Source organism: Monopterus albus, unplaced genomic scaffold, assembly GCF_001952655.1.
Source record: "Monopterus albus unplaced genomic scaffold, M_albus_1.0 scaffold65.1, whole genome shotgun sequence".
Lineage (NCBI taxonomy): Eukaryota > Metazoa > Chordata > Actinopteri > Synbranchiformes > Synbranchidae > Monopterus > Monopterus albus.
In genome coordinates this window covers 2,996,098-3,007,115 of record NW_018127945.1, presented here as the reverse complement: position 1 = coordinate 3,007,115, position 11,018 = coordinate 2,996,098, and the positions used below count along the sequence as shown (strand labels likewise).

The 11,018-nt window shown below is 40.5% G+C and overlaps 1 protein-coding gene across 1 annotated transcript in view; it reads left to right on the top strand.

Annotated features, from left to right (window-relative positions):
* Positions 1–11,018, top strand: part of nup93 (nucleoporin 93) — a 42,239-nt gene that overhangs the window by 19,292 nt on the left and 11,929 nt on the right. The window contains exons 6-12 of the mRNA XM_020604373.1: positions 3,515–3,589; positions 4,606–4,698; positions 4,860–4,999; positions 5,150–5,282; positions 7,288–7,445; positions 7,559–7,724; positions 8,584–8,677. Coding sequence (XP_020460029.1) covers positions 3,515–3,589; positions 4,606–4,698; positions 4,860–4,999; positions 5,150–5,282; positions 7,288–7,445; positions 7,559–7,724; positions 8,584–8,677 — 859 coding nt within the window. The remainder of the gene's footprint in view (positions 1–3,514; positions 3,590–4,605; positions 4,699–4,859; positions 5,000–5,149; positions 5,283–7,287; positions 7,446–7,558; positions 7,725–8,583; positions 8,678–11,018) is intronic.

The window sequence follows — 11,018 nt, the reverse complement described above, 5'->3', positions numbered from 1 at the left end:
TTTATTATTATTATTATTATTATTATTATTATTATTATACTGGCTTACCTGATGGGAAAGCTCATTGTGGTTTTGCAGAACACTTGAAGGGTAGATTCCTTGCTCAAGACAGCATAACTTGTGTTGTTGAGCGGATATTTTATTGGAATGTCTGCTAAATTGAGGCTGTAGAATTCACTGCCTCATGGACCCAGCCCTACACAGACCTTCCTCTGTTTGACAAGATCTGCTATAAAACAAATTAATACAGTTGCAAGAAAAATGAATTCTACTGATTGCAATTTCCAGGCTTTCTGCATAAATTGGTCATGAAATGTGATCTGATCTTCATCAAAGTCACGAATATCAAATACTATTTCTAAGCTGATAAAACAGTTATGATCTTTCATGTTTTTATTGAACACACCCATTAAACATAGTCAGCTGGAGTCAGGTGTTAGCAAACCTGGAGTCTAATAAATAAAATGAGAATGGAGGTTTTATCAGCCTAGAAATATTGTGTTTGTTGATATTTGTGACTTTTGTGAAGATCAGATCACATTTCATGACCAATATATGCAGAAAACCAGAAAATTGTAAACAGCGCCATTATGTTTTCATGCGACTGCAGGTTTCCTAAAGTACAGTGCCTTGCGAAAGTATTCGGCCCCCTTGAACTTTGCGACCTTTTGCCACATTTCAGGCTTCAAACATAAAGATATAAAACTGTAATTTTTTGTGAAGAATCAACAACAAGTGGGACACAATCATGAAGTGGAACGAAATTTATTGGATATTTCAAACTTTTTTAACAAATAAAAAAACTGAAAAATTGGGCGTGCAAAATTATTCAGCCCCTTTACTTTCAGTGCAGCAAACGCTCTCCAGAAGTTCAGTGAGGATCTCTGAATGATCCAATGTTGACCTAAATGACAAAGGATGATAAATAGAATCCACCTGTGTGTAATCAAGTCTCCGTATAAATGCACCTGCACTGTGAGAGTCTCAGAGGTCCGTTTAAAGCGCAGAGAGCATCATGAAGAACAAGGAACACACCAGGCAGGTCCGAGATACTGTTGTGGAGAAGTTTAAAGCCGGATTTGGATACAAAAAGATTTCCCAAGCTTTAAACATCCCAAGGAGCACTGTGCAAGCGATAATATTGAAATGGAAGGAGTATCAGACCACTGCAAATCTACCAAGACCTGACCGTCCCTCTAAACTTTCAGCTCATACAAGGAGAAGACTGATCAGAGATGCAGCCAAGAGGCCCATGATCACTCTGGATGAACTGCAGAGATCTACAGCTGAGGTGGGAGACGCTGTCCATAGGACAACAATCAGTCGTATACTGCACAAATCTGGCCTTTATGGAAGAGTGGCAAGAAGAAAGCAATTTCTTAAAGATATCCATAAAAAGTGTCGTTTAAAGTTTGCCACAAGCCACCTGGGAGACACACCAAACATGTGGAAGAAGGTGCTCTGGTCAGATGAAACCAAAATCGAACTTTTTGGCAACAATGCAAAACGTTATGTTTGGCGTAAAAGCAACACAGCTCATCACCCTGAACACACCATCCCCACTGTCAAACATGGTGGTGGCAGCATCATGGTTTGGGCCTGCTTTTCTTCAGCAGGGACAGGGAAGATGGTTAAAATTGATGGGAAGATGGATGGAGCCAAATACAGGACCATTCTGGAAGGAAACCTGATGGAGTCTGCAAAAGACCTGAGACTGGGACGGAGATTTGTCTTCCAACAAGACAATGATCCAAAACATAAAGCAAAATCTACAATGGAATGGTTCACAAATAAACATATCCAGGTGTTAGAATGGCCAAGTCAAAGTCCAGACCTGAATCCAATCGAGAATCTGTGGAAAGAACTGAAAACTGCTGTTCACAAACGCTCTCCATCCAACCTCACTGAGCTCAAGCTGTTTTGCAAGGAGGAATGGGCAAAAATTTCAGTCTCTCGATGTGCAAAACTGATAGAGACATACCCCAAGCGACTTACAGCTGTAATCGCAGCAAAAGGTGGCGCTACAAAGTATTAACTTAAGGGGGCTGAATAATTTTGCACGCCCAATTTTTCAGTTTTTTATTTGTTAAAAAAGTTTGAAATATCCAATAAATTTCATTCCACTTCATGATTGTGTCCCACTTGTTGATTCTTCACAAAAAATTACAGTTTTATATCTTTATGTTTGAAGCCTGAAATGTGGCAAAAGGTCGCAAAGTTCAAGGGGGCCGAAGACTTTCGCAAGGCACTGTAAGTGGCAGGTCCACCACTGTTGCTATTTAATAATGAAAAGACCAGAAGAAATGTCAATTTTTGGCTCTGTTTGGTGCGGATAGAGATTTGATGCTTCACTTCCAGAGTCAGTTCTCTACAGTCTGATAATTTACAATTAGTTAACTTCTCACTGTGTTTGCAATATAGTGAACTTATCAAATAAGATTGACCCATTTTATTATCAATCAGTGTTGTGGACTGATAAAATTGATTGATTGCAAAAATATGCAAACATAACATTTCTCTTCCAGTTTATGTTATCACACAAACATCTATATTTTAAGTTCTTGAACTGAATTTGTCTGCTTAACAAATACGTGTTGGGTCAAAAAAGAAGATTTCTTGACATTACACTCATCTAAACTTACCAGAATAACTGCTTGATCTTAGACTTGTGGGTACTATTTTTTCGTCATCTCTTTTAGCATGTGTCATCTAGTGGGAGCATATCCCAGTATGTACTGGCAATAGGTGTGGACACCTTTGTCTGTCTGGGCTGAAAAGATTCTCAAAATGCAGAATATTTGCCATGAAAAAAAGATAAATTTTAGATACTTTTTACCACTACCAGGAAAATACAGGTAAATGGGCAGATTTTGATAAAGATTTTAAAACATTATTTTGAAATAAAGTATTTGATTTCATCATATTTTTACCACTGCCGATTTTTTTCCCGCTGCCGAGGTTACAGTTTGGTTTTTTTTTTTTTTTTTTTTAATGGCATTTGCAGGGGCGTGGGTAATGTTTTTACTGGCATTTGTACTGTGAGAGACACAATGCTACAGACATCCAACTAATATCAAATTGTAGCTGAAACGGCTGACTCAGTAGGGCCTCCACAGATTTGACATATGTACAAAAGTTACTGTGCTTGATCATGAAGAAAACCACAATTACTGAAATATCCTTTTTCTTGAATAACCTTTAAACTAATAATGATATCAGTGTGATTCCTCATGCTAGAGGCAGGTTTTCATGGTCAAGGAATCATAATATGAGAGTCATACTATCATGGGAATATTGCTTTTAGGTAGAATGGCGTTATGAGGACAGCGAGCTGCCTTGGTGGAGGTTTGCGCTCTCTGAGTGTCATCTAGTTGATAATGTTGCATTAGACACAGTTGACATTTTCATTGGTACATGGGCAGTGTTTTAATTTAAGTGTATTTCAGTTACTTTTATGCTAATTGCTTATGTGCAGTGTACCTTTAAAGTCATCTGTGGTCTCTGTCTGTTACAGCCAAGCTTGATCAGTGAAGTAACCGCTCCTGGAAGGAGTGTGTTAGACAGCGTGGAGGTGGCTTATGGACGACAGGTTAGTTAACAGTCAGCTTAATCATTTTAATGTGCACTGACACACACACACACACACACACACACACACACACATATATATATATAATAAAGATTTGTGATGAAGATGTACTGAGCAAGATATTTTACATTCAGTGCATCAATGCTCTCTGATCGACAAACGATCACACATGTATCTTTTGAACTGCTGTTTATTAGCCAGCATATAAGTTTTTACAGGCATATCTGTAATAAGCAAGTAATTTTATTAACAATAGTCATCTGTGGCAAAAAATAGAAATTAAGGGAAATGTTGCCACAGTTGATATCGAAAAGGAGGTGCTTTACAGTGACCAGAGGGTTCAGTTGTTGTCTCATCAGTCCAGAGAAGCTTTTCCACTTTTAGTTACATGTTCATCTATGAAATTTATTTGCTGTAGAATGACAGAAAGCCGCTTGAACTGACTCAAGCTGAAGTGATTTAAACACACGTCCATTCTAACTCAGATGCATCCGATCTGTTTGTGATGCCTTGTCTGATTATTGAGTTAAATCGGGATCACAGCATGCCATCAGCTGGCAGATCAAACATACTCATTGAACGGGTGATCGGGGGAACTCTGGTTAATAATCATCATCATCTCTTCCCCTCATCTTGCTGTCCGACCTTGTCTTTTCTCTGTGTGTTCATGTGTGATTTGTTCTCTGACGCAGTTTTTTAAATGTGGCTTTTCCTCTGACTGTGTGCCAACACATTGCTTGTGGAGTCATTTGTCTGTTTTTTGTTATTCTGTCTGACATCTTGTTAAACATTTTGATTCTTTCCTTCCTGTTTTTTTTTTTGCTGTGAACCATTTCACGTGATGGCCGTAGTGTTTGTATTTACTTTAGGAGCTTAGGATGAAGTTGGAGGCAGATTTCAAAATGTACTCATTAACTTGGAAATGTTGAAAATGGGCATTTGAATATTTAGGTCGATATTGTATTCAGCCCTGAATCTTTTTTATTTTTTGTTTATTTTTTGTCTGCCTTTTTCAGATCTACATTTTCAATGAAAAGATAGTGAATGGTCACATCCAGCCAAATCTAGGGGATTTATGTGCTTCTGTGGCAGAAGTCCTGGATGACAAGGTAAGAAGGTTGATTTGTCACATCTGCTGTCAGCATGAAATGAACTGAAATGAAGTTTCAGATGTAACGGTTTTACTTAAGTCCTGCAAAAAATTGTTAGGTTAGTGTTACTCCTTCTCTGTGCATGCACCTTTGCCCATCACCCTCTCTCTTCACTTCAGAATGTATCAGAGATGTGGCTGATGGTGAAGCAGATGACCGATGTGTTGCTGGTTCCAGCTAAAGACACCCTCAAAAGTCGCATTTCTGTTGAAATGCAGATGGCCTTTGTGCACCAGGCGCTGAGCTTCCTTGAGAATGGGTGACTGTGCTTGTTTTTGTTTGTTTCCAAGCGTCCAGTAGTTAGTCTTCCTATGGATGCTTTTAGTGGACCAAAGTAGTACTGGATATACAGCAAGTCTACAATTAAACTGAATTGCAGCATGGTGTGTATGTGTCTCTCTCTCTGCAGTTATAAAAACTACGCCATGGTTACTGTGTTTGGGAACCTCCATCAGGCCCAACTAGGTGGGGTGCCAGGAACATACCAACTAGTCCACAGCTTCCTCAACATTAAACAACCAGGACCCCTGCCTGGCATGCAGGTAACACACACACATATATTTAAATGCTTAAGGGTAAAGAAAACATTGCCTGCCCCTGACATGTGACAAAATTTTGCTACTTGTCAGGTGCTTTGGTAAACCTGCTTGTTATAACTCGTGTAGAACATACCTGAAGGTGCCAAATATCAGGATCCTAATCTACAGTAATATCCTAGCTCATTGATATCTGTGTCTATCACTTGATACTTGATTAGTTTATTGGAAAAGGCTGTGCCCATGTACAGGACAGCAATACGATTTATCCCTATGATTAAACTTTTTTCTGTATTCATCTACAGTACAGTAACAACATTAGCGGTAGATCAATTGGCGGCGATCAGAAAGGGATGGTTTTAAGAGTGATCGGCTTTAACTGGTGACAGGTTGATCACTCTGGAATAAGTGATTCTGTGTACATTCATTTCCTGTAGACTAACCCTAACCTTAACCAGAACCACTACTTGCCTAACCCTAACCCTGACCCTAACCTCATCCTAACCCTAAACCATGTTGCCACCCTAAAAGTCAATTTTTCTTGCCCATGGGGACCTCAATTTAGGTCCCCACCGTGAAATGGGTCCTCATGAGTTGGTATGGAGTCAGGAAGAACTTTTCTTTATATATGTCACCACTTGGTTCAATCATATCAAGACATAATGTTCATTTTCACTTTTATGCAGATGATGTTCAAATTTACGTGCCGTTGATACAATGCGAGTCTAACGCACTTGCCCCGCTGCATAATTGTATTCGCGATGTCAAACAGTGGTTGTTGCAGAACTTCCTTCATTTAAATGAGAGCAACACTGAATACATTGGTTTTAGCTCTGATCCCGCCACCATTGTATCAACCTTAGGTCCTTCAGCCCCTTCATTCACGGATACCGTGAAAAATCTTGGCGTGATATTTGACAGCGGCCTAAATTTCGATAAGCAGATCAGGTCCATGGTTAAATCTAGCTTTTTTTCACCTGAGACTCCTAACGAAGGTAAAGCCCTTCTTATTGCATGAAGACTTAGAAAAAGCTATCCATGCTTTTATCACCTCGTGACTTGACTACTGTAATGCCCTCTATGTGGGAATTTCTCAGTCTGTTCTCCGAAAGCTTCAACTGGTCCAGAATGCTGTGGCTCGACTGTTGTCGAACACCCCCAGGTACGCCTACATCACCCCCGTTCTTCTCTCACTACACTGGTTGACAGTACAGTTTAGAATTTACTTCAAGGTGCTACTATTTATATTTAAGTCTATAAATAGCCTCACTCTTCCATACCTGTCTGATCTTCTGTCTATTTATGTTCCGCACAGAGCTCTGTGCTCCTCAGAACATCAGTCCTTGGTTGTCCCACGGTCTCGATACAAAAAATGGGCGATCATTCTTTTGCTGTGTATGGCCCCAGGCTCTAGAACTCTCTACCGCCAGAGCTATGGTCCATAACAGAGCTGGTGGCTTTTAAGTCAACTCTGAAAACCCACCTTTTTAGACAGGCTTTTAGTGCTTAACCTGTCTTACCTCCTCCGAAGAGACATTTTTAACTTGTTTTGTTTTAGTTGTATCCTGATATGGAAGTTTTTTACTGTTTCTGCCTTAAAATTCTGTGTTTTATTTTGTTTAAGTTTTATTGTTTTAGTAGTGTTTTTTAGCAGTTATACATGTTCTGCTGTGAGGCACTCTGGGCTCTGCTGGAGTTGTAAAGTGCTATATAAATAAAGTGTTATTATTATTATTAACGTTGTCCGTGCAAGATGCTGACCTGGCCATCAGGAGCAACCTGGAGGCTCAGTGTCTTGTACATGTGAACTGGGGGGAGAATGGGAATCGAACTGCTGACCATGTTGTCATGTGGCTTAACAAAGTCTAGTTGCTTACATATTACTGCTGAATCCCTGTGGAGGCCAGTTACTGGTCAGACTGACATGTTAATCCTGATCATGCACTACACACAGCCAAAGGCACACTATGGTGGACAAAATAATTTTTTGAAATGTCTGTGTTCACAACAGGATGGTGAGATAGAGGGCCACCCAGTGTGGGCTGTCATTTACTATTGTCTGCGCTGCGGAGATCTGAATGCAGCCATGCAGGTGGTGAACAGAGTGCAGCATCAGCTAGGAGACTTCAAGACCTGGTTCCAGGAGTACATGAAGAGCCCTGACAGGCGGTGAGCACCCTTCAACTTAAGCTTTTTTGTTTGATGTGTTGATGCCTACATGGGTCAAGGAGGTTCAAACTGGATTTAAATCCTCTCCCTTCTCCTTTTATTTATCTTTTCAGCCTTTCCCCAATTTCAGAGAACAAGCTTCGTCTCCACTACCGTAGAGTGCTAAGGAACAGCGCTGACCCCTACAAGAGAGCCGTGTACTGCCTGATTGGCAAGTGTGACATCAGTGATAACCATGGAGAGGTGGCAGACAAGACTGAAGATTACCTCTGGCTTAAGGTACAATATACTTTCACTTTTCTTAAATTTTTGATTTATTTGTGAGGTTAAAGCCAGTTCCCAGTTTAGAGATGAGCATCTAAGCTTAGTTAGTTGTAACGCCTTACTGTTGGCAGTCCTCTGACTCATGTAGATCACTTGCTCTCTTTCCGTACATTCACACAGATCCTGCAAAAATGCAACTCTTTGCTGTTTTTTTACCGCAATGGGCTGTGTTGGTCAGGGGGTGAGGGGTTGAAGGGGGAGTGTTGTAGGCATGCATGATGGTGGGATGAGTTCATGTGAGTGGTTTCATTCACATTTCCAGCCAGTGAGCTTCTGTTGTATTTTAGTTAGTCATGCTGGAAATGTAGTCTACTCTACCTTAGCACTAATTTCTACCACTGCATTGTGTGTCTGCATTGATAGATAAAAAAAACACTGTTTAATATTCAGTACCCTAACTAATGAAAATAAACAGAATGTCGTTATTGTGTATTAACTGTGGCCTGAATTTGACAGTAAATAGCAGTGAATGTGCATGCTAACAAGGTAAAGGTTTTCTTCCTATGGGTGCTGACATTTCAATTGTCATCTGTACATGAGTGGTCAGCGCAGTGCCTTTGCCAGATGATGCCACCGTCTGGTGAAGGAAAAATTGAACCAGATCCAACTTTTTCACCACACGGGGTTCCATTGTTTTGCTGGAGTCCCCTGCAGTGCTGTGCTGTGGTGAACCTAATCCCCCATAACCTAATTCCCCACACCCTTGAAACTCAGTCTGAACACAGCCTTAAAGTGTTGTTTTTGTAGAGCAGTCCCCCTTCAAACCAAAGTTGCGGTATTTTTACATAGTCTATACCACGATTTGTCCCTGCAGTTGAACCAGGTGTGTTTTGATGATGACGGCAGCAGTTCTCCTCAGGACAGGCTGCCCCTGCCACAGCTACAGAAGCAGATCCTGGAAGACTATGGTATGGACCTTCATCTGTCTCAGTGTGTTTCTCTGTTTGGGTCTTTACTTCATTAAGAAGAAGCAGCTTTATTTTATTGTCATTGTAACTTTGTGACACGTACAACAAAATTTTGTTTGGAGCTGAGGGGCCCTGGACCAGCAAAGGCTGTTTGTTCACTCATTTTCAACTAATGCATTTTTAGGTAGCTATGCTAGCTTGTGGTGCAGTGACCATGTACATACTGCATACCCTCTCAATACACACACGCAGTAATCTGAAAGTGTAATGTCAGCTCACACATTAAAACAACAATTAAAATATTACTGTAGACTATATGCATCACACACCCCTAGTATGAATATTTCCGGATTGTTTCTGAAAAATTACCATTTTTAAACAGGTCAGTATGTAAAAGTGTTCTAAATACTACAAGTACCCATGAGCATCTGCAGCTATTGCTATGGACAACACACCAGCCCTGAAGCCCTGAACGCTTTGTCATAGTAACAGAAACACAAGTTTGAGTTTGGTAACTTGGACTAGAATCTGTTTGTGATTTTTATTTTAAGCTGCCATATGTAAAAGTTGCAGCACAGTGTCTCATCTTTTCTACTTGTGATCCCATGGGGACACTCCCTTGCTTTAAAGTGCTACAGTTGCCAGTCACCTCCCACCTGTGTAGACAGTTAAATAATTCCTCCCACTTTGTCTTTTTACAGTCCTTATGAAATGTATTCAATGCACTATAAGAAAACAGCTGCAGCTTAAACTCAGGTTGGACTGTGAGTGGGTAAAAATGTTAGACCATTAAGACTTCAGTGTGCTTGAAACAAACTAAGTCTGAAACCAACTCCATCACACTACCCTCCCGATCTCTCTTTTAGCTCCTTTCAGACATTTCCCTGTTTGAACAAAACATCTGGTCAGACCTAGTCAAACAGCCTGCTGCATTCTAACTGGATAACATGTCTGAACTGAACTGGTCAAATTGCCAGTTAGGGCACGGTCAAGAAGATTCCTGTACTACAGCATAACGCACAACACACATTTTCTCAGATTCACTGCTTTGTTCTCACTAACGCCTCTCCTTCTCTTTGTTCACTCTCAAGCTTATTTGGCCACCACTGCTTGCTTTCTCTCTGTCTCTCTCTCTTTCTCTCAGTGGCTTATATTTTGGGCAGGCAGTGAAATTTGAAAGATAACATTAATATCACTAGCTAATGCAAAGTTTATTTTGAATGGGTACAGAAAAGTTTTGGTTTTTTTTCCTTTCCTTCCGGCGCCGACAGCGATAGTGGCCGTGGTTACTCGCGTACTCTTGTGTTTGTTGTTTTTCTTTGTTTTCTTGGTCTTTTGCAACTCATCCCTTTTACCAGAGAAGAACTGTTAAATATCGGACAACTCACACCAAACTACCTTCCTCCGATTTTTGTGAACGAAGAATGCTGTATGGACATTCTGATCGGAGGCGCAGCAGCACTTTACGGGACCTGGAAAAAATGCCACCGGCGTGGAAAATGGGCAGGCGCCTTGGTGCAGTTATGACAGAGGGGAAAATGGACCTCACTCTCATCTATTTACCTGGCAAATCTCTGCTCCCTGGTCAATTGGATGAAATTCTTCTCGTCAACAGGACTAACTTTGACTTTGCACACTCTGCTGCTTTGTGCTTCATGGAGACCTGGCTCAGCGACTCGATCGCGGACAGCGCGATTCATGTACCGGGCTTCTAGGTGTACAGAGCAGATCGTGTAAAGGAGCACAAAACAAGAGGAGGTGGAATCTGCTTCTACATAAATGAAGGTTGGAGCACAGATGTCACAGTGCTACAGAAGACATGTACCGCAGACCTTGAGACTTGTTATCAATTGCAAACCGTTTTACTCTCCCTGTGAATTCAACAGTTTCATGCTAATCACGGTGTACATAAAACCACAGGCTAACGGTAGTGCCCATTTTTTTAAATCACTTACCTTCCACAATAGTTTCTTCAGCTCAATGCAGGGCACTCTGGAGAGCACACTTAACCCTTAACTTACCCAAAGAGACATTTCATTATAAGTTGCCATTTATGGTTGCAGTTCATTACATACATTCATGCATTTGGTCTTACATACAAGACACCGTTACACAGAGATTTAATGCAGTATCAGTCTAATGAAGCATACTCACCACGTGGTACCGTATGTGGTAACATGTCAGATATAAAATACACAGTGAGCACTAACCTAGTATGAACTAAACCTACAATATTGTGTAAAATTTATATTAAAAGACTAAAATCAAAACATTTACATGTTTTCCTAAACATAATTCATAACTGTTATTTAAACACTGTGACATCTTATATCAGTTTTTC